The sequence below is a fragment of the Ranitomeya imitator genome, chromosome 10 (assembly GCF_032444005.1).
Source record: "Ranitomeya imitator isolate aRanImi1 chromosome 10, aRanImi1.pri, whole genome shotgun sequence".
Classification (NCBI taxonomy): domain Eukaryota; kingdom Metazoa; phylum Chordata; class Amphibia; order Anura; family Dendrobatidae; genus Ranitomeya; species Ranitomeya imitator.
This window is the reverse complement of record NC_091291.1, coordinates 130757851-130781376: the sequence shown is the minus strand read 5'-3', so window position 1 is coordinate 130781376 and position 23526 is coordinate 130757851. Positions and strand designations below refer to the sequence as shown.

At 46.4% G+C, this 23526-nt stretch overlaps 1 protein-coding gene across 1 annotated transcript in view; it reads right to left on the bottom strand.

Annotated features, from left to right (window-relative positions):
- Positions 1-1080: 1080 nt before the first annotated feature.
- DSCAML1 (DS cell adhesion molecule like 1) overlaps positions 1081-23526 on the bottom strand; it is a 232662-nt gene continuing 210216 nt past the window's right edge. The window contains exons 15-33 of the mRNA XM_069741278.1: positions 23155-23322; positions 22472-22542; positions 22068-22308; positions 21142-21288; positions 19860-20015; positions 19588-19727; positions 17977-18130; positions 17768-17885; positions 16764-16927; positions 16555-16653; positions 16136-16324; positions 15755-16042; positions 11331-11486; positions 9789-9819; positions 9394-9512; positions 6101-6253; positions 3717-3911; positions 2185-2493; positions 1081-1999 (exon numbers count right to left, since the gene is read on the bottom strand). Coding sequence (XP_069597379.1) covers positions 1551-1999; positions 2185-2493; positions 3717-3911; positions 6101-6253; positions 9394-9512; positions 9789-9819; positions 11331-11486; positions 15755-16042; positions 16136-16324; positions 16555-16653; positions 16764-16927; positions 17768-17885; positions 17977-18130; positions 19588-19727; positions 19860-20015; positions 21142-21288; positions 22068-22308; positions 22472-22542; positions 23155-23322 — 3347 coding nt within the window. The 3' untranslated portion in view covers positions 1081-1550. The remainder of the gene's footprint in view (positions 2000-2184; positions 2494-3716; positions 3912-6100; positions 6254-9393; positions 9513-9788; positions 9820-11330; positions 11487-15754; positions 16043-16135; positions 16325-16554; positions 16654-16763; positions 16928-17767; positions 17886-17976; positions 18131-19587; positions 19728-19859; positions 20016-21141; positions 21289-22067; positions 22309-22471; positions 22543-23154; positions 23323-23526) is intronic.

Below are 23526 nucleotides of genomic sequence, written 5' to 3'. Positions count from 1 at the left end.
AATTCCTACTCATTCTGGTCTTGAGAGTCCAGTGGGCGGTCCTACTCAGTGATTGACAGCCTTCCTTATGTGACTACACATTCAGAGAAAGTCACTGATCACTGTTCAGGACCGCCCACTGGACTCCTAATTCCTAGTAAAGCTGTGATTTTCATTACTAAATTAAATGTTAAACTACTTTCCCCCCCACAAAACTACCGCATATGTTCAGCTCCTGTTGCTCTATAGCTACACCTACAACATGACAGGTTCACTTTAAGTTTACACGTCGACCATAGCAGCTGGCTTCCATATTGTATTTTAAGAACTACCTTGTGACAGTGTCCATTTCCCATAAGTTTCCTTTTTTTTTGCAGGATAGAACTAGATTTCGGATAACAAAACCATGAAGTTACCACCGCTAATGGATGTAATGATTTTCCATTTCAGAATGTTATGGACCCATCCATGTCTGGATTTAAGACCAACCCCTGATTTCCAAAATTAAATATTTGTGATGGTCCAAAAGACTTTCATAATTAAACATCTCAGGTATTATAAATGTAGGTATAAAAAATAGCTAGGTTTTGTCCCCTATTCAAAGAGGACCTATCACCAGTCCAAATGTCCAGGGTTTGCTTTTATTTTGTTCTCGCTGCTCCCTTGAGTATTCCATTTTTTTATTTTTTCAAATCCGCCATACGGTTCTAGAGATATGGCTAGTTTTTATAGATTTCACAAAGGGGCGTTGCTCTCAGGATCCTCTGGGGCGTGTCTCTAGGCTGATCTGCATAATTACCCTGTGAGCCACGCCCTCTTAGTAAAGACCATAAAAATTAGCACTAAGTAAAAAAGTCCAAATCTCTGGAACCGTAAGGCAGAAATTAAAAAAACGAAAAATGGAATACTCAGGGTAACAGTGGGAACAAAATCAAGCCACTTTTAGTGATGTCTATACCTTTATTTGTAGGATTATTATTTTTTTCTTAATGCCCTGGAATCGCCACCAAACACACTGCAAGCTCATTTTTTCAGTCCAGTTCAAACTTCCTTAAAGTGCACCTATCCCTCACCACGAGTCAACAGTGCAAAGCAATTTCTAGAAATTCTTTATTGGATTGTAAACACCAGATATGGCTTTAGAAGTGGGTGACAGGTTCACTTTAAAGGTTACGTTATATACGTACGTGTCTGGAGATTCGGATGAACATGCGACTGCTCTTCTTTAACCCTCTGGCCACCTTCACTTACATTCGCCACACTCATTCAGAACACTTTGCACTCATCGGATTCTCACACTCGCTCTTACTTCGACCTCTACAGATAAAATACAGGTTTCTTTTCTTATTATTTTTTTTTTTATCCCGAAGAAGAAAATAGCTATTTTTTCATACAAAAATGTCTTTTTATCACCAAGTTTTTGTTAAATTCTTCGTTCGTCCTTTGTAGTTTTTTTTCTGTTTTAAATGTTTTTCAAAATATAGAAATACAGCCAAGACACTGCGGAGAGGGGAAGGGTCTTTGCAAGTCTGTGAATAAGTGGGGAGGGGATGTGTTTGCATGGGTAGGTGTCAGACCAATGTGTAAGATTTGGAGTAAGCTCCAGCTCCTTGTTTCTGTGCCCGACTTGCTCCGGAGCTGCTCATTTCCAGCAAAGAGTCCCGGGAGCCCCCCATCTTGCTGTGTTGGGTAGGCAGGCGATTTTCTAAAGGTCCAGCGGAAGCAGCAGGGTCAGCAGGGGCGGAGGGTGCTGTAGCTGCTGGGGCTGATGGGGCAGAGGCCGATGCCCCGGCCATGTGTAGAGTCCGTTGAGGTAAGTTCACACTAGACGGGGCTTGGTGTGATAGACCAGGCGGGGGCTTGGCGCCTGGCTCCAAAGTAAGATGGCGCGAGTGATAACTCCGAGATAGATTGCGCATGGATGCCTCTCTTGGCGGCACCACTGGACAAGAGTCATGTGGGTCTGGTTTACGAAAGTGGGGGTCGGACTTCATGTACATGGGGAGGTTGCAATATTCACCTGAAACAGAGGAAAAGAGCACAACGCTAAGTGATCAAGTCCACTTTAGGACTACAGCAGTGTAAGCAGGTCTCATATAGAAGGCCACCGACGTGACCGGTAACACGTAAGAAACAAAAGGCATTTTTGGACTCTTATGGACTGCATAAGGGTATAAAACCACATTGTTGTACAGGGCAGCTTACTTTTTGCTCTGTGGGGGATGGGCACAGCCACATTCTTGGTTGGATCACTGTCCTGTGGTTTGGGAGGAGACGCAGTGAAGCGGCAGATGCCCGGTTCAGACGGAGTGCTCAAGGAGGTCATGCTATCCCCATTGTCATTGGTTCCGGTTGTCATTTGATCAGAGGAACTGTCTGAGATAAAGCACTCAGTGATCTCAAACTTGGCATGCTGTAACTGCTCTTCTAGCTTGGCATGCTCATAGGCCCGGGCCAGTTCTTCATACGTGGAGGATGCACTTTCGGTGGAGACCATACTGTTGCGACCCTTATCTACAAAGAAAAATGTGCAAAGTAACTTCACCGCAACTAGCCATAGAAAGCAGATCTAGTTTCTGAGAAGCTGCACATCATATAAGTATATAATTTTTCACCTAAAGAAAAGTATAGGCACCTTTGGACTGTTGGTCTTAAACAGCCTCTATGTATCACAGTACATAACAGCCTGCAGAATGAGAATCCAGTGAATCTGCAGTGAGCTCACTTGTTCTGACCGCAGTCTATAACTAGTGATGAGCGAATAAACTCGTTACTCGAGATTTCCCGAGCATGCTCGGGGGTCCGCCGAGTATTTTTTTAGTGTTCGGAGATTTAGTTTTTCTTGCGGCAGCTGAATGATTTACATCTGTTAGCCAGCAGAAGTACATGTGGGGGTTGCCTGGTTGCTAGGGAATCCCCACATGTACTTATGCTGGCTAACAGATGTAAATCATTCAGCTACGGCATGAAAAACTAAATCTCCGAGCACTAAAAAATACTCGGAGGACCCCCGGGCATGCTCGGGAAATCTCGAGTAACGATTATATTCGCTCATCACTATCTATAACCCTTAACTCTCTTCTCCTGAATCTTCCAAGCTAGTGCATAACCAAGTCAAAAGTTGAACTAAAAACTGGTCATCGATAAACTTAGATAAGGGTTACAGATTCAGCAGACTGTAAAATGAGTTACAAATGAATCAGTGAGCTCATTCTGATGGTACAGTCTGTAACTCTTATCTCCATTCTCTTGAGCTGTCTTCTAACTTTCATCTGGTCATAAATTAGATTAGAAGATGGTTTTGGAGAAAAGAGATAAAGATTACAGAAGCAGCAGACTGCAGAACGCAGTTACCAGTCAATCCATCCGTGAGCTCGTTCTGACAGCTGAGTGTGCAAACCTTATCTGTCTTCTGTTGAACTGTTTTCTGAGTGGGTTGATGACCAAATCTAACTTCAAATTCGAACTGATCTTAAATTAGTTTAGAAGATGTTCAGGAGAAGAGAGATAAGAGTTACAGACTCACTGATGGATTCACTGGTAACTCATTCTTCAGTCTGATGGTCTAATGTTTCTGTAACCTTTATCTCTCTTCTCCCGAACCATCTTCTGATCTAATTTATGACCAGCTGAAAATTGAACATAGTTTATCTCATCAACCAATGCAGAGGACCATTACTGACCATAGACCATTCTCCACCTCGGTAATGCACATGGGCATAAATGACAGAACATACCCGTGTCCTGAGAAAGGCTGGCACTGTAACTATCGCTCTCAGTCACAGTAATGCCATGTTGAGAACCAACAGTCCTCCAGTCAGAGGTCAGCGTTCGTGCAGGCGTAGAACTCTGGCACTTGGTGAGAGTCCACTGGCTTGAATATCTGTTCCTGGTACTGTGAGCAGACTTTACACTTTTCCGAGAAACCGGATCTAGAATTAAAGCAAATCAAGTTAGAACTCAAAAAGGCTTGTGTCACCCTAGGTTAGTTTTCTTTACCCCTGCAGAGGGTAATAGCGCATCAGGGTTTGTCAGTGGGAAAGGAATTCTGACTTTTAGTATCAAAATATGTAATGTTAAAATTGTTACATAAAACATAAGATGAGCAGATAGGTCAGAGGGGGGAAGTTCCTGCTGCAGACAGATCAGAGGGGGAGGCTCCTGCTGCAGACAGGTCAGAGGAGGGAGGCTCCTTCTGTGGCTAGGTCAGAGGGAGGAGACTCCTGCTGCAGACAGGTCAGAGGGGGGGGGGGGGGAGTTCCTGCTGCAGACAGATCGGGGGGGAGGTTCCTGCTGCAGACAGATCAGAGGGGGAGGCTCCTGCTGCAGACAGGTCTGAGGAGGAAGGCTCCTGCTGCAGACAGGTCTGAGGAGACAGGCTCCTGCTGCAGACAGGTCTGAGGAGACAGGCTCCTGCTGCAGAGAGGTCAGAGGGAGGAGACTCCTGCTCCAGACAGGTCAGAGGGGGGGAAGCTCCTGCTGCAGACAGATCAGATGGGGGAGGCTCCTGCTGCAGAAAGGTGAAAAAGGGGCTCCTGCTGCAGACAGGTCAGAGGGAGGAAACTCCTGCTGCAGACAGGTCAGAGGGAGGAAACTCCTGCTGCAAACAGGTCAGAAGGGAAAGGTTCCTGCTGCAACCAGTTGTCTTACCGCCAGACACAGGACAATGAGAAAAGGGAGAGGGGACATGACTGATCTCCTGGGACAGACTTTTTGAGTTAATTCTCTTTTTGAGGCTTCGTCCACCTTTAAAACATTATTTTACTTTATTTTTTAGAATTAGATAAATGATTAACATAGTAATCTATATATATAATTGCCTAAGGGTTTTTCCGTCTGTCTGTCTGTCTGTCTGTCTGTCTCCTCGACCAATCAGCGACGGGCACAGCGACGATGTCATAAAGGACGTAGACATCCCGCGTCTCTGATTGGTCGAGGCCGCCAGGCCTCGACCAATCAGCAACGGGCACAGCGACGATGATGTCATAAAGGACTTGGAAATCCCACGTTTCTGATTCAGCGACGGGCACAGTATCGACGTAGATGTCATAATGGTTGCCATGGCGACGATGATGTCATAAAGGTTGCCTCGACCAATCAGCGACGGGCACAGTCTGCCGCGAATTCTGGAATCATCATTGTCCATATACTACGGGGACATGCATATTCTAGAATACCCGATGCGTTAGAATCGGGCCACAATCTAGTTAGTACATAAAGTCCAGATCTGCATTGCTCAATTTTGGATAGTGGGCAAGTCTGTAGACAGACGTGGCCCTAACAACACAGAAAGTCTAGTGTCCTGCTTACACTTCAAAGAATGCAAATTGATCACTGAAGCAAACAGTGTATAGAGAGTGACCCTGCAAAGAATGGTTGGAGATTTCAGCTCTGGAGCTTGCACTGTATAGAGCAGTGTTCCCCAACTCCGGTCCTCAAGAGCCACCAACAGGTCATGTTTTTAGGATTTCCTTAGTATTGCACAGGTGATTGAATGCTTGCCTGTCCAGGTGATGCAATTATCACCTGTGTAATACTAAGGAAATCCTGATAACATGACCTGTTGGTGGCTCTTGGGGACCGGAGTTGGGGAACACTGGTATAGAGAATGACCCTGTAAAGAATGCTGGGAGATTTCAGCTCTGGAGCTGGCACTGTATAGAGAATGACCCTGTAAAGAATGCTGGGAGATTTCAGCTCTGGAGCTTCAATTGTATAGAGAGTGACTCTGCAAAGAATGCTGGGAGATTTCAGCTCTGGAGCTTGCAAAATTGTTAACGCAGCTCTGGACTAGAACGCAGCCTGTAATTTGGCAAGAGCACAATATTTAATCAATCCATCATCTCTAACGTCTATACACATGTTGTAAAGCAGAATTTATACTGTTCCCAATAAATACGATCACTGCAGTGAAAACATGCCCGTTGCTCCTAATTATCACAGATTTCAGCAGCTACACAATAAAGCGGCGGTGGAACGCAGCTCGATTCCATAATGATCTGCCCACAGATCACGCTCTTTTGTGTAGCATTGCTCCTGTTATGAGGGTCTGCGCTCCGCACATATTATAGCAGGTTTCCTGCAGCTTCCGGTAACACATTACTATGCATCGGCCACCTACTTGTTCCTGGTCTAATGTCGGACATATCAATGAGCGGTCCAGTGTTTTGGATCAAGGCAGGATGATGCAAGGAAACGCCAGTGCAGAAACTTTGTGGATTTACAGTCGGGCTGAATTCAGGATCGGTCACAGGCAGTGTTGCTTTATCGTCACCTGCTCAAGAAATAATAAAAAAAAACCATACGAATGTTATTATAATGTACAAAGGCCAATAATAACCGAATATCGTAAGAACTGGGCGCTTTCAACATTCTGGATTCTGATGCAAAGGGCAATGCTTTACACCTCGCTATTTTCAATATATTCTATCAGGAATACATGTAGGGTGGGTTCATAGGACCATTGCTTTCTTGTTGTAGCCACATCTAGGGGGAGCTCACTGCATACAGAATAATACAGTGTGTATCAATGTAGGGCAAGTGCAACAAGCAGCTGCAGAGCGTTGAGGTTGTAATGTGTTTTTCCATACATTTAGCTCGTATGTTTAGAAAGCCCCTGATGTATGCACTAAATATTCCCATTTTACGAAAGGCCAAACAAACACATTCATTAAGCATATCCGAGTTCTGGGATAAGAGCCATACATGGTGAATGTCACTATAAGTCATCCGTCACTTATTGGTTAGGTGATTAGCTTCTCAATACATTGTCATTAAAATTAACTCCTAGCCTCTTCTACATCCAAGCAGAAAGCATTCGGCAACCTAAACCATCAGCCAGTTACGGCAGTGACTCAAAACGTCTCTAGACCAATAGTGATATTACTAGGAATATAACCACTAGGCCTGCGTGGGAAGCAAATGTGTAAGGCAAAGAAGATATAGTTATTTAGTCGATATGATGGAAACAACAAACAGGTCCATCAAGTCCAACCTCTCATCTTCCTCCATCAAGTCCAACCTATCTTCCTGCTTCATCAAGTCCAACCCATCTTCCTCCCTCATCACGTTCAACCTATCTTCCTCCTTTTTTAAATTCTAACCCAGCTCTCCCTCCCAAAAGTCCAACATACCTTCCTCCTTCTTGAAGTCATCTATATTCTCTCTCCATCAAGTCCAACCAATCTTCCTCCTCCATCACGTCCAACCCATCTTCCTCCTCCATCAAGTCCAACCCATCTTCCTCCTCCAAGTCAAACCCATCTTCCTCCCCCATCAAGTCCAACCCATCTTCCTCCTCCATCACGTCCAACCCATCTTCCTCCTCCATCACGTCCAACCCATCTTCCTCATCCATCAAGTGCAACCCATCATCCTCCCTCATCTTGTTCAACCTATCTTCCTCCTTTTTTAAATTCTAACCCAGCTCTCCCTCCCAAAAGTCAAACCATACCTTCCTCCTCCCTCAAGTCCAGTCTATATTCTCTCTCCATCAAGTCCAACCCATCTTCCTCCAGAATCAAGTCCGACCCATCTTCCTCCTCCATCAAGTCCGACCCATCTTCCTCCAGAATCAAGTCCGACCCATCTTCCTCCAGAATCAAGTCCGACCCATCTTCCTCCTCCATCAAGTCCAACCCATCTTCCTCCTCCAAGTCCAACCCATCTTCCTCGTCCATCAAGTCTAACCCATCTTCCTCCTCCATCGCGTCCAACCATCTTCCTCCTCCATCACATCCAACCATCTTCCTCCTCCATCACATCCAACCATCTTCCTCCTCCATCAAGTCCAACCCATCTTCCTCCTCCATCACATCCAACCCATCTTCCTCCTCCATCAAGTCCAACCCATCTTCCTCCCCCATCAAGTCCAACCCATCTTCCTCCTCCATCAAGTCCAACCCATCTTCCTCCTCCATCAAGTCCAACCCATCTTCCTCCTCCATCAAGTCCAACCCATCTTCCTCCTCCATCAAGTCCAACCCATCTTCCTCCTCCATCAAGTCCGACCCATCTTCCTCCAGAATCAAGTCCGACCCATCTTCCTCCTCCATCAAGTCCGACCCATCTTCCTCCTCCATCAAGTCCAACCCATCTTCCTCCTCATCCAAGTCCAACCCATCTTCCTCGTCCATCAAGTCCAACCCATCTTCCTCGTCCATCACATCCAACCATCTTCCTCCTCCATCAAGTCTAACCCATCTTCCTCCTCCATCACATCCAACCATCTTCCTCCTCCATCAAGTCCAACCCATCTTCCTCCTCCATCAAGTCCAACCCATCTTCCGCATCCATCAAGTCCAACCCATCTTCCGCATCCATCAAGTCCAACCCATCTTCCGCATCCATCAAGTCCAACCCATCTTCCTCCTCCAAGTCCAACCCATCTTCCTCATCCATCAAGTCTAACCCATCTTCCTCCTCCATCACGTCCAACCATCTTCCTCCTCCATCACATCCAACCATCTTCCTCCTCCATCACATCCAACCATCTTCCTCCTCCATCAAGTCCAACCCATCTTCCTCCTCCATCACGTCCAACCCATCATCCTCCTCCATCAAGTCCAACCCATCTTCCTCCTCCATCAAGTCCGACCCATCTTCCTCCTCCATCAAATCCGACCCATCTTCCTCCTCCATCAAGTCCAACCCATCTTCCTCCTCCATCAAGTCCAACCCATCTTCCTCCTCCATCAAGTCCGACCCATCTTCCTCCTCCATCAAGTCCGACCCATCTTCCTCCTCCATCAAGTCCGACCCATCTTCCTCCTCCATCAAGTCCGACCCATCTTCCTCCTCCATCAAGTCCGACCCATCTTCCTCCTCTATCAAGTCCGACCCATCTTCCTCCTCCATCAAGTCCAACCCATCTTCCTCCTCCAAGTCCAACCCATCTTCCTCCTCCAAGTCCAACCCATCTTCCTCGTCCATCAAGTCTAACCCATCTTCCTCCTCCATCACATCCAACCATCTTCCTCCTCCATCAAGTCCAACCCATCTTCCTCCTCCATCACGTCCAACCCATCTTCCTCCATCAAGTCCAACCCATCTTCCTCCATCATGTCCAACCCATCTTCCTCCATCAAGTCCAACCCATCTTCCTCCTCCATCACGTCCAACCCATCTTCCTCCTCCATCAAGTCCAACCCATCTTCCTCCTCCATCACGTCCAACCCATCTTCCTCCTCCATCACATCCAACCCATCTCCTGCCTGCATCACGTCCAACCCATATTCCTCCTCAATTCCAAAATTTGACTGAAGAAACCCTTTGATCAAACTCCCAAGACAGAGAAGGCATCAGTGTGGTTTGGAAGCCCTAGCTCAGCATCGTGGTTGGGGTGGTGACATGCCTAGAAGGGGGCCAATTTTTGCTCTGTGACTCTCAGTCTTCTGCGTATAAGCATATTCTTACCAAGCTGCTTGACGCCCTCTTTATCTTCAATGAGGAGCTGCACCCTGGGAATATCAATGTGTAATCTGGGTCCAGCAGGCGGACCCTTCACAGGTGTATCAAAGCTGCGATTGTTTTTGCTGGTATTAAAAGAAAAAGATCAAGAGTTCAGAGTCTAATGACGACTAATGATGAATAACTGCAACGCTTTCTGCCGTCCATTCACATGGAGCATGCAGCAATGATTTCACACTTCCCACACAATTAGAAAACACAATGTGACGACGGTAAAATAATCACCATACACCATAAATCCCCACAATCTACAATAATAATATAGAAATTAAGCATTTACACTGGGTGCTAAAAGCACAGGTAAATATTTAGAGCGATCCAATTCAATGTTTAACTCTTACCTGATCAGCATTTCGGCCAAACTTTTTGCATCTGTAAAAGAAATGTAATAATTTGTTCGCAAATAAATTCTTTATAATGAGGAATCTTATTGACAGAACATGGAGATCCCAGTAAGGAAGCAATAATAAAGCCATAATATAAAATAAGCATCTCGGCTCTAGAAAATACATAAAATGAGAAACAAGCTTTTATTCTTAATTGCTTTATGAATGAACTCACCATCAGCTCTGAATACTACCTTACGCTTATAAATCATACCTGTAAATCAGACGAATTTTCAAACTAAGCTCTCCTGTGTGTGCACTTAATGAATAACAATTTCTAGTCATTGTATGACTAGTATTCTGCACTTTCACCAGTTTTCTGCTATTTCTAATTTTCAGTTGTCTCTGAGATAGTGGGGCAGGCTAGCTGCTATGATGTCTCCTATATACAAGCACACAGACGTGAGGGATTCCTTCTCTCCTGTCTCTATGTATCACATGTTCAAAAGCAGCAGCATGGAGGACATTATACATCAATACTGAGCAGTGTAGCTGGCAATCCAACTCCGGGGCGAAATAAAACACTAACTAAAAAACATCAGCAGCCACAGCATGAAAGACATCATACAGCAGTACTGAGAAGTGTAGTTGTGAATCCAACTCTGGAATGAGATAAAACTATCAAGAAATCAACAGCAGTAACAACATGAAAGGCATCGTACACTAGTACTGAGAAGTGTAGTTGTGAATCCAACTCTGGAATGAGATAAAACTATCAAGAAATCAACAGCAGTAACAACATGAAAGGCATCGTACACTAGTACTGAGAAGTGTACTTGTGAATCCAGCTCTGGGGCAAGATAAAACACTAACAGGAAAGGAAAAATATCCACAGCATGTAACACATAATACACTAGGTACTGAGCAGTGTAGTTGTGAATCCATCTTTGGGAGAAGAAAAAATTAAATAGAAAGCAACAACATTAGCATAAAAGTGTCGTTGTAAATTCTGTTTTGGGGCGGGAAAAAAATAACTACAAACCAACAACAGCTACATCATAAAATACATCATACACCAGTACTGAGCAGTGTATTTGTGAATCTCGCTTTGGGTCGAGAAAAAAAACTAACTGGGGAGCAACAGTGGCTATAGCATATGGCCACATTCACACATTCAGTATTTGGTCAGTATTTTACATCAGTGTTTGTAAGCCAAAACTAGGAGTGGGTGAAAAATGCAGACTTGGTGACATGTTTCTATTATACTTTTCCTCTGACTGTTCCACCCCTGATTTTGGCTACAAATACTGATGTAAAATACTGACCAAATATTGAACATGACCTGAAAGACATCATACACCAGTTCAGAGCAGTGTAGTTGTGAATTAGGTTTTGGGGGTGAGAAAAAACTAACTAGACAGCAACATCAGCTACAGCATGAAAGATATACACCAGTACTAAGCAGTGTAGTTGTGAATCCAGCTCTGGGACAAGAAAAAACTAGAAAGCAATACTGAGCAGTGTAGTTATGAATCCAACACAAGTGACTCCACTCACCTCTCAATCTCTTTAGTCTCTTCTCTTTCCTTTTCTTGCGTATTATAAATAAAAGGGCGACCCCCAGTGTGGCCAAGATCACCGGACAAGCGATAGAAAACAGCTTCTTCACATCGTCTCCCTCGCCTTGCGCAGACTTTATTGGGGGAATAGTACCTGTGCAGAGAGAATAGAAATGATCATATTCAAAAACAGTATGTAGGAAAAATAATGGAGTTATCTGGGACTAAGATATTGATGACTTATCCTTAAATCGGTGGGTGGTCTCTGCTGATACCTGGTGGGTGCTGTGGCTGCTGGAAGTGCACAGTGTACAAAGCCAGAACACAACTGCTCTGTGTATTGTGTGCTGGCCATTGAAGTGAATAGGAGCGGAGTGGAAAGTATCAGATTGTGGGGGTAGATTGAATATTGATGACCTATTCTAGGGGGTAACCAATGGAAAGGATGAAAACCTATGGTTCCCAATAACAAAAGCCAAGCAAACAAAGGACAATAGGAAAAGCATAATGATATCTAGGGGTTAAAATAAAATCATGGATCTATGGTGAACTCTAGACACCCTCAGATATAGCTTCGTCATGTACAGAATTGGCCTCTTCTACACTAAAGGAGTTGTCCACTTTTGGGGACAATTTTTCCTTTCTATTATTTGCATGTATTTTGGGCTAAAAATCTTTTTTTTTTCATTGGGTTTCCTTAAAATTTTTGCGGTTTGCCTTCTCTATCCTCTGCGCTGCACTGGCTATTGCTGGCTGCAGAATGGGTTAACTGAGATTCTGTCAGTGAGCTCGTTCTCACGGTCCAGTAAGAGAGCTTCTAACTCTTTTCTTGCTTTTTCTGAGCTCCTCTCAGCTGATTTATGACCACATCAAGGTTGAATTTTCTGGAGAACAAAGAGCCCGTAGAAGCTGAACGGTCCATTTCTTCTGAGCACAAAATCAAAGAAAATAGTTCACGTGTGCGGAAACCTTTTGGAATGTGTTTTCTCAGTAAATTAAATCCTATCACAAAAAAAAATAAAGTTTCCATAAACCATTCCAATAAAACTATTTCTGGAGATCAAAGGCTTGTTAAGTGTGAAAATGTGAGGTGTGAGGTTTAGAAAATGAATAGAAATGTCTTCCTCTACATCAAACACTCCGGTGTGTTTACATGGACGGACGCCCCAGAGCTTCTGACAGCATAAAGATTATTAAAGGGAAAAATGGGTTAGATAGAGGATAACTTACTGATGGCTAGGGGTCCGACGGCTGGGATACAGATGGCCTCTGGAACGCCGTCCTGGATGGGGCAGAGGAGCACATGCTTGGCCTGCTCTCTACTTATTGTCTATGGGTCTGCTGGAATAGCTGACCACTGAACTCAGCTGTCCCATAGATAATGAATGGAGCAAAGTCCGCACCTCTGCTCCATTCAGGAGGGATGGCGGCATGCATGGAAGGGCAGTGCACATACATGGAGGGATGGCTCACATGCGTGGAGGGATGGCCAGCTTGCGTGGAGGGATGGAACCTTTAAGTGGAGGGGTCGCCAGCTTGCATGGAGGACTGGACAGCTTGCATGGAGGGTTGTGTGGAGAAGTGGCCAGCTTGTCTGGAGGGGTGGTCCGTATGTCTGGAAGGGTGGCCAGCTTGCATGGAGGGATGGCCAGCTTGCATGGAGGGTTGGAACCTTTATGTGGATGGGTGGCCAGCTTGTGTGGAGGACTGACTCTACAGCTTGCATCGAGGGGTGGCCAGCTTGCATGGAAGAGTGTGTGGAGAAGTGGCCAGCTTGTGTGGAGGGGTGGCCAGCTTGCGTGGAGGACTGACTGGACAGCTTGCATCGAGGGGTGGCCAGCTTGCATGGAAGAGTGTGTGGAGAAGTGGCCAGCTTGTGTGGAGGGGTGGCCAGCTTGCGTGAAGGAATGTGTGGAGAAGTGGCCAGCTTGTGTGGAGGGGTGGTCCGTATGTCTGGAAGAGTGGTCAGATTGCATGGAGGGGTGGCCAGCTTGCATGGAGGGGTGACCAGCATAAATGGAGGGATGGAACCTTTATGTGGATGGGTAGCCAGCTTGCATGGAGGACTGGACAGCTTGCTTGGAGGGGTAGCCAGCTTGCATGGAAGGGTGTGTAGAGGGGAGGCCAGCTTGTGTGGAGGGGTGGCCAGCTTGTGTGGAGAGGAGGCCAGCTTGCATGGAGGGGTGTGTGGAGAAATGGCCATCTTGTGTGGAGGGGTGGCCAGCTTTTGTGGAGGGATGGCCAGCTTGCATGGAGAGGTGGAACCTTTACGTGGAGGGGTGATCCGCAGCAGTAGAGGGATGGTGTGAATGACTGATCACTTGAATGTGAGAACTGGACAGCTTGCATGGAGGGGTGGCCAGATTGCATGGAGGAGTGTGTGGAGAAGTGGCCATCTTGTGTGAAGGGGTGTCCAGCTTGCATGGAGGGGTGGCCAGCTTGCATGGAGGGATGGAACCTTTATGTGGATGGGTGGCCAGCTTGCGTGGAAGACTGGACAGCTTGCATGGAGGGGTGGCCAGCATACATAGAGGGATGGAACCTTTATCTGGATGGATGGCCAGCTTGCGTGGAGGGGTGGCCAGCTTCATTGGAGGAATGTGTGGAGAAGAGTTCAGCTTGTGTGGAGGGGTAGTCCGTATGTTTGGAAGGGTGATCAGCTTGCGTGGAGGGGGGGGGTCAGCTTGCGTGGAGGGGTGGCCAGCTTGCATGGAGGGGTGGCCAGCATATATGGAGGGATGGAACCTTTATGTGGATTGGTGGTCAGCTTGCATGGAGGGGTGGCCAGCTTGTATGGAAGGGTGTGTGGAGGGGTGGCCAGCTCGTGTGGAGGGGTGGCCAGCTTGCGTGGATGGGTGGCCAGCTTGCGTGGAGGGGTGTGTGGAGAAGTGGCCAGCTTGTGTGCAGGGGTGGCCAGCTTGTGTGGAGGGGTGTACAGCTTGCATGGAGGGGTGTGTGGAGAAGTGGCCAGCTTGTGTGGAGGGGTGGCCAGCTTGTATGGAGTGGTGGCCAGCATACATGGAGGGGAAGCCAGATTGCATGGAGGACTGGACAGCTTGCGTGGAGGGGTGGCCAGCTTGAGTGGAGGGGTGGCCAGCTTGCATGGAGGGATGGCCAGCTTGCATGGAGGGATGGAACCTTTATGTGGATGGGTGGCCAGCTTGCGTGGAAGACTGGACAGCTTGCATGGAGGGGTGGCCAGCATACATAGAGGGATGGAACCTTTATCTGGATGGATGGCCAGCTTGCGTGGAGGACTGGGCAGCTTGCGTGGAGGGGTGGCCAGCTTCCTTGGAGGAATGTGTGGAGAAGAATTCAGCTTGTGTGGAGGGGTAGTCCGTATGTTTGGAAGGGTGGTCAGCTTGCGTGGAGGGGGGGGGGGGGGGTCAGCTTGCGTGGAGGGGTGGCCAGCATATATGGAGGGATGGAACCTTTATGTGGATTGGTGGTCAGCTTGCATGGAGGGGTGGCCAGCTTGTATGGAAGGGTGTGTGGAGGGGTGGCTAGCTTGTGTGGAGGGGTGGCCACCTTGCGTGGAGGGGTGTGTGGAGAAGTGGCCAGCTTGTGTGCAGGGGTGGCCAGCTTGTGTGGAGGGGTGTACAGCTTGCATGGAGGGGTGTGTGGAGAAGTGGCCAGCTTGTGTGGAGTGGTGGCCAGCTTGCATGGAGGGGTGTGTGGAGAAGTGGCCAGCTTGTGTGGAGGGGTGGCCAGCTTGTATGGAGGGGTGGCCAGCATACATGGAGGGGAAGCCAGATTGCATGGAGGACTGGACAACTTGCGTGGAGGGGTGGCCAGCTTGAGTGGAGGGGTGGCCAGCTTGCATGGAGGGGTGGCCAACATATATGGAGGGATGAAACCTTTACGTGGATGGGTGGCCAGCTTGCGTGGAGGACTGGATAGCTTGCATGGAGGGGTGTGTGGAGGGGTGGTCAGCTTGCATGGAGGGGTGTGTGGAGAAGTGGCCATCTTGTGTGGAGGGGTGGCCATCTTGTGTGGAGGGGTGGCCATCTTGTGTGGAGGGGTGGCCAGCTTGCATGGAGAGATTGAACCTTTACATGGATGGGTGGTCCGCAGCAGTAGCGGGATTGTGTGAATGATTGATCTCTTGAACGTGAGATAAGGAGCAGTGCTCGTAGCAGCCATTAAGCAAAGTGTAATGGGTCGCTGTGTTCCGGCTCGGCACATTGCGTAGATCCGTCTGCCAGTGCAGGTATCAGATGATCAGTGGCAGTGCTTGGGTTTGGATCCCCCAATCTCTTATTGATAACTATTTCAAGGATCGGTCATCAATATGTTGGTGCTGGACAACCCCTTTCATATGAATCACGTAAGACATGGAGAAGTGCGCTGCTGACTACAGAAGACGGCAGTCATGTTTTCTTAATTCTGGAGAGCCACCTTTAATACGGACGACATACTCACTCCCGTCATAATCCAAGGTTGCAAATTGTGCTGTCTCATTCCCACAACCGGCGCTGTTACAAGCCCTCATCTTCAGCTCATACCAGGTGGCCTCCCGGAGGTCGGTCAGGAAGACGTCGCTGGTAACGTTGGCCCTCAGACTTTGCCATTGCCAGCTGTTTCGCGGACGGTACTCTAGGATCACAGAAGTAATGGGACATCCGCCACTGTTCCAACCATGGAGGTTCAGCCGGGCGTGAGTTGAGTTGACGTGAGTAAAGAGGGGCTGATCTTTGTTAAAAGATGGTTCTGTAAGAAACCCAAATATAATAATGGTGACCACAAGGTGAGAGCTGAGACCTAGCAGCAGCCATGGAAGTTCCACGGTAAGGAAGTTCTCACCTCTCCCGTGAGTCTTGGCTTCAATGATTTCGCTGATTCTTCCGGCCCCGACGCTATTCTTGGCTGCCAGCTTCACTTTGTACCAAGTTCCACATCGTAAATTCTCCAGACGGAAAGATCGCTCCGAGGAACTGATAAAAACATCCCTCCACTCCTCACCATTATCCACAGAGTACTGGAGGACGAAACCTGAGGAGGACACAGGTGACATGGTGATGAACGAGGAACATGTAGAAAATAAGGCAACATGGCAACATGAATCATACCCAGAATTTTCCGGCAAGATCTGCAGGCAGGAGCGTTTTACAGAAAACTGGATGAAACTATTATATATATCATCTATGTGATGCGGAAAAAGAATAGCAGCTGAAATATGGTGTTAATGTAAGTTGCACTGCTCGATGGAAATATAAATGTACCTCTGATCGAGCTTCCACCATTGTCTCCTGGGATCCAGGCCAACGTTATGGAGGAGGCTGAGGATTTCGACACGGTGAGGCGAGGTTGATCAGGAGGGACTTCAGAGGAAATGAGACGAGCAGTCAAGACACAACATTGGTGCATTTCTCAGACATTTTCTGGAATACGTTTACCCTAATTTTTCATCCACACCTTCCGTGCTTCTTACCTTGCACAAGGAGATTAACAATTATCGTATCAAAACCCAAAGTGTTAGTGGCCGTGCAGGTGTAGTACCCGGAGTCTTCAGCTTTGACGGACCGTAGAGTGAGCGTGCCATTTGGATAAATTGCTCTATGCCCATCTAATGCCACTGGAATAGCCGAGTCCTCACTAGGGTAGAAGAGACAGATATTGCATTGTGCCATCATGCATCAAACAAATGTGTCCTTATAGATGGTCATCAAGTTAAGGTCAACTAGATGACCTTCACACGTTCATGATCGGTGTGGTCTAGAGAGCACGTGTTCTCACTGGGGATAGGGGCCACTGCCTTTGGCGGCAGTCTATCACCAGACGGAATTATTGCATTGGGCGTTGATACTTCTTTCCTTTACATTATTTGTCGAGAAGAGAGTTGGAAGGCCCCATACTCATAAGGTAGTCAGCTGGTCCCACCAAATCCACAGGCTCAGCCAACTCTGCTCTTGTATGTATGGGGGGGCGCTTAGATAAAAACCTTCTAGTAGGGCAGATCTTGATCACTCTGTGCCAAGCGGAAGCCAGATAAACACACGATGACTATGATGGCAATAAGGTGGAAAGACATTACTTTGATTGAAACCGGCATACCTGCTAATAAGGCTGGGGCTAATTGGCGACTTTGGATATGAGACCGGTTGCGCGACCAAATATCGTTGCATCATAGTGTAACGCAAATGTACGGGGTCACATTGTAACATGTTAGGAACCAGAGCCGCTCCAAGAAAGTCGCAAAGAAACCCAACTGGTTCTGACTTGCTTGTTGCAGTACCTTGGGGTTGCAATGAGACCTTTTATTCATTCGGATTATGCTGCTGGATGTGGCAGCACCATATGTGGATCTTTGGCCACTTGACCGGTGTTGCGGCCAAATTCTCAGTGCCGACCCAGCAAAAAGGTGAGCTCTCTGATCTGGAGTGACGTGATTTTCTAACCTCCGATCATAATGCATAGTCTAAAACTCAAAATGACCTGTCTTTAGTCCACTTCATGGCTGGAGCTGGTTCCCCTACGGAACTACACGGCAGCCGGACATCTTTCATCCACGGAGTGCTCACGGTACCTCCAAATGATATGATTTTGGCGGGAGCTATGACAGAATTTATATAGATGAGCATGATGGATGGATTCCATACTACATGCGATTATTATTGCAAATGTAGAGAAAAATCAGTCCTTACCTTTCCCGGCCGGCTCAATCATCACCCGCTCACTCACATTGCCTCGTCCGGCGGAGGTCACCGCCGCTACCCACAGCATATACTGCTGCCCTCGGAGAAGGTGCATAATGCGGTAATGCAGGAATTCAGGACTTGTCTCATATTCACTAGGGGCCTTTGAAAAACAAAAGAAACCAAAAAAGAAAAATGTAAATCAATTTAGTCGCAAATCAAGAAACTCCGACAACATTGACCCAAGCAAATGAAAACCCATAACGATTTGTTGGCTAAGGTGGCAATGTCGTGCCCGCAATTAAAAAAAAAAAAAATCAGTTTGGTGACAAGAAGCAAAAAAGCAGCAAAACCGAACACACAACCACATAATGTGGCTTTAAGAATTGCATATGATCAAATCATTTTACCTCGTACATAATTAAGCCTAATTAGCCGCCGCTTCTAGCCAGCGGCATCATCTTTTCCATCTAGAGACTGAAGGGGGGGAAACTTCAAAAGAGCAAAAACTTCAAACGATTTCCATTTTATGCTGATGAATTTTTCTCCTTTAGAGAGAGAAATGGAGGACGGGGGGTGGCGGAGAAAACCGAGCGCGCTGGGAAGTGTAGTAGTGGAAGACGAGGGGACAGAGGGGAGCATATTTATTAGAGGAAGGGATCAAAACCATTGGTTATTGTCAACATCTATAGAAAAATTAGATCTGAAGGGCTGTTCTGAGGTTAGAAAAATATAGTGGATCCTTTTCTAGAAAGTATTGCTCTCGGGCACGGGCTGTGTCCAGTCATCCAGCTCCACTTGATTGAGTCTGACCTCCAGTACCGGACAGAACAACTGGACTCTTCTCCGTAGACGTTCGCGAGTGGCCGTCAACTCCTCATGGCCTTAGTCAGGCATCAAGTGAAGAACCAAGGGGAAAACTAAGGCCCTCCTACTGGTGATCGCTAGAGGGCTCATCACTGGCACCCATACTGAACGACCAATTATCACCCATCCAGTAAATAGGGGATCACTTAGGCAGGCTGGAATACCCCATTAATTCCTTGGTGACATCTACCGTACAATGTATGGAAAGGACTTTGGAACTGAGACCACTCCATACAGCGCTGACGCCGGCTGCGTTACACAGCTGGCACCCGAAAAGTCACTGCTGTGACGCTCTCAAGTTCGTCACGCTGGAAAAAATGGACTAAAATGGTGCCACTAAAAGCTACAGCTCGTAGTGCAGAATAAAAATAAGCCGCAAATCAAATATTGAAAGTTATTGATGTCACAATATAGAAACTGAAGGGGTATTTTTAACAATTTTTTTTAGTATTTTTTTTTTCTAAAACAAACTAAAAATCAATGTAACCGTACTGAATCGTATTGTAGAAACTAAAGCCCCAAAACTATGGAATTGCAACCTATTTGGTCAATTAAATGTGATCATTCAAAATTACAACTCATCCTGCAGAAAAAAATAAATAAGTCCTCATAGGGCAATGTCGACAGAAAAATAAAAAAGGTGATGGCTCTCGGATGGAGATAAAAAACGAAAGCGCAAAAACTGAAATGGGCTGTGGAGGGAAGGGGGTTAATTATAGGAAGGGATGTGGGTATACACAGTATATATCTTACAGGCTGACCAGATCCGGGCACAGAGCAGAATATGGTATATTTCCGGATGATGCCGTTTGGTTTAGTTGGAGGAAGCCAGGACACCACGACGCTGCTGGACGAGGCGGGCACGGCTTTAATTCCTGCAGGGGGGCCTGGGACTGGATGGAGCAGAATGTGGGAGGATTAGCAGAGTGTACTGGTTATATACACCTATATACTGTCCTGTTACGGCAAGTAACGCTCTCCTACAGATATAGCGAGCATGCGTCCTCGGGAGCCACATTACTCACTGTCCTCCTTGGTTTGCAGGTACAGCACGCTGCTGCGCACTCCATCCCCGGCTTGCGTGTACGCCAGGACTTGCACGCTATAATTGGTGAACTTCTCCAGCGATTTCAGCTCCACACGCTCTCGAGGGGTGGTTATATTCTGCATCTCTCCCCATTCTGTCAACAAAAATGGTTTGGAGTCAAATCGATGGGAAACGTGTGCAAAGGAGAATCAAGCGTAATACTAGGGTTGTCCGGAGACACAAGACGTTTTCCGGATCTTTTGCTATTAGAAACTAATTGAACTTAATAATATAATTTAATTATGAAATCGGCGCCGATCGGTGGATCTCAGACCCTCTTATGTTCCAGAAGGCTTCACTTCCATGTTTCTACCGGCAGTGACCAGGGAAGAGGAGGGCTGAGCTAATGACCGGACCTAGATATCCAGCCCCCTTTATCACTTACCGAAACATGGGAACATGTGCCGTAACAAAAAAATTGAGATGCTAGGACCATAACGGTTCTGCAAACGAGGCAATGGTGCAGTCAGTTATCCCTTTAAATAAGCCTATTTGCACTATAATCTCACCCCTTTAAAATTTGCAATAAGCAAGATATTCTCGGAGACCAGGACTGTACAGAGACACTGTGCGTTGCGTGCAGCCAAGTGTCTGTAGAGCCTATAGTCTATGCACCTGCTGTTTGCAGTGCAGTCTGCGCGCATCATGCACATTGACTGGAATCACAGATGGGGACAACGGGTAAACAATTCGCTGAACCTACAAACAACCTCTATAGGAATTGTAACATCTAACAAGGATTGAAAAAAAAAAAATGTTCCACTCCAAGTCAATATTAAATTTGTGCTTTTATTAAACCCATTCTCCCCTTTGGACAATCCCTACTCATTAGAAGGGCTCCTAATAAACTGGTCAGAAAACTCCAGCTTGTGGAGATCCTCAGTGATCAGCCTTAGTCTATAGGGAAATCAGGCATTAACCATTCAATTTTCCTGCAGCACCCCCAGAGGGTAAAGCAAGCATTGCATAGTGTCCATTCATATCAACAGAATATCTGTGTGATGTCGGACAAGACGGGTCCTCCAGAGCGAGGGGCACTCTTGATTACTGCTCTTGACTTTGGCCACTGATGGGGGATCCTGAACAGACGCCCCCAAAAAAGTGTATAAGAAATGGTTTTCTAAAATGGACTACCCTTCTAAGGCAAAAATAATAAAAAGATGCTTTTATCAGATTTCCTCACTAACATGACTAGTCTTATCCTCCTGGTTAAAACTTACCTCCATCCGGGTAGAGTGACCAGTAGATAACTCTGTAACCCTTAAGAACCCCATTGAGCGAACTTCGAGGTGGCTCGGACCAAGAAATGACCGCCACGTCAGATGTGATGGAAAGAGCTCGTACGTTCTCTGGAGGCTGGCTAGGCACTGTGGGCGATGCACAATGGAATGCACATTATGATCTATACATATACCGAAAAAATTACATTCTCAATAAACTGAGTATGATGGTTAATACAGTCACGGATTCCTAAAATTAAATACTCTCAGGTTATTAAATTGTTTCGTTAGTCTGCAGGAAAATAAGCAAGTTTGCAAGTGACTTGCTTTTTCTATTTTCTTTTATTCTCCTGGAATGAGAACTTTTTATTTCACATAGTGTACAGCACAACAGTTACATTCCAGGATAAGAGTTAACTCCTAAGATCCTAGCCACCTCTCTTCAGCCCATTGATTCATATACAGCAGTTATCTGTTCACATCTCACCCTCTCCGTTTTAGCTCCTGACAAGCTGCTGTTATCAGTCTTGTAGAGAGGACCGCCATCAAGTCATTACTGCCCTTACTACCAGCTGCAGGATTCTGTCAGTTCAGTAACTGAACGTGCACCCTCAGATGCACATGCAGTTAAAATCTATGACTATGGGATGCATTACACTACTATGGATAACTAAGGGGTGCATTATACTATTATGGACTTGGCTTTGGTGTGTGCTGACCCTTTAAGCCCAAACACGTAACCCATAGAATGAGTGATGATCTACAATGGTGCGTAGGATGCTGGCCTCCAGATGAGCCATTAGATCGTTATATCTTGATGCGTCAGACTGGAGTTTCTTGGCCCATCACAAAAAATATTCTGAGGACCCATCTTTAAAACATTACAAAGAATCAGGACAGGTTAGGCTATAAAATATTGCACTCACCATCTTCTAATGTAGTAGCATTTATCTCGGTGGAAGATGGTCCCGTTCCCGCTCTGTTGAATGCTTGGACAACCACTCCATACTGGGCAAACTTCTTCATGTTGTCCAAAGTGTAGACTTCGCCATCGCCTGTTGCTTTCATTTCCACGATGCTATACTGGCCGTTACTACCCGGACCATTCTCTCTATATCCAATCTGGTACCCTCGGATCACGCCGTTCTGTAATTCTTTTCTTGGTGACTAGAGGGTTATATTTATTTAGTCACGCATCAAAAATCAAAATCTGAGCAGAGAAACTGGACAACGCAAACAATGGATGAACTACGATACAGAAAAGGCGCCAACAAAGGGTAATGCTTAGTACCAAAGTGCTGAATCTTGAGAAGCCCCCCATCCTTCCTACCTTCCACGTCACTTGGATACTCTGGGATGTCAACGGCTGAAGTGTAACATCCATGGGTGGTCCATCGGGAGCTGCAAAAATAAGGAACATATGAATGTCATCATCATATGCAGCATAGAGCTCACTTCAATGCTTTGTTCTTTGACATGCAAGGTGGCCATGGATCTTCAACAGACTAGTGGATGAAAACCTATTCCTTCCAACACCTCTATACATATGAATGTACGGCTTGGAGAAGCAAGCATGCATTTTCAATGGGTAGAGGGGAGCAAGTCACATTTAGAGACTTATTGCATCTTTCATCCATGGACACCAAAAAGCAATCGGTGTTGGAATTTAACAAGTCTGATCTTTCTCTCTCCCAACATCAGACCATGAGGAAGCCCCAGAATCCTTAAGATAGTAAGGTTGCCAAACTGGCAACTTCGAACGCCTTTTCTGTAATGTTTATGTGGCCTTCTCACCTCTTGTCTTGGCCAAGAGTCAAATGTTCATGTGTATGAAAAGTCAGAAGAGATCGCTAACAGTTTACAAGTATGAGCACCAAGGAGATGAACCACTAGGGAATAACGGCCTACACTGTGGTGGCTTTATGGAAACCATCATGCCTGCCATATTTTCATAAACATCAATCACTTTTTATTTTATATTCTCCTTGTCCATCCCCGTCAGGGATAACTCACCGGCTTCTTCGGTGCTGATGGTGAGCTCCTTACTTGGCTCGCTTCGCCCAATCTTATTGAAGGAATACATTCGGATGCTGTACACAGAGGCCGGGTGCAGATCCACAATGTTTGCCTGGTTGATGATCGGGGAGATGTTTCGAGTGGATTGTTTAAAATCCCAGGTGTCTAACGGAAACGGGAAAGATTGTTAGAAATGTTCCTTCAGTGCTAAAACGTCTTGTGCATAAGGCAATATGCAGTGGTACTGTGAGCCCCTCCGACCTTCAGCAAAGGAGGGCTCTCGAATCCCACTTCCATGTGCTGCCAACAATATGCAAACTGTATAAGGACCAAATCGATCCTACATCTGCACCCCCCATACTTCGCAAC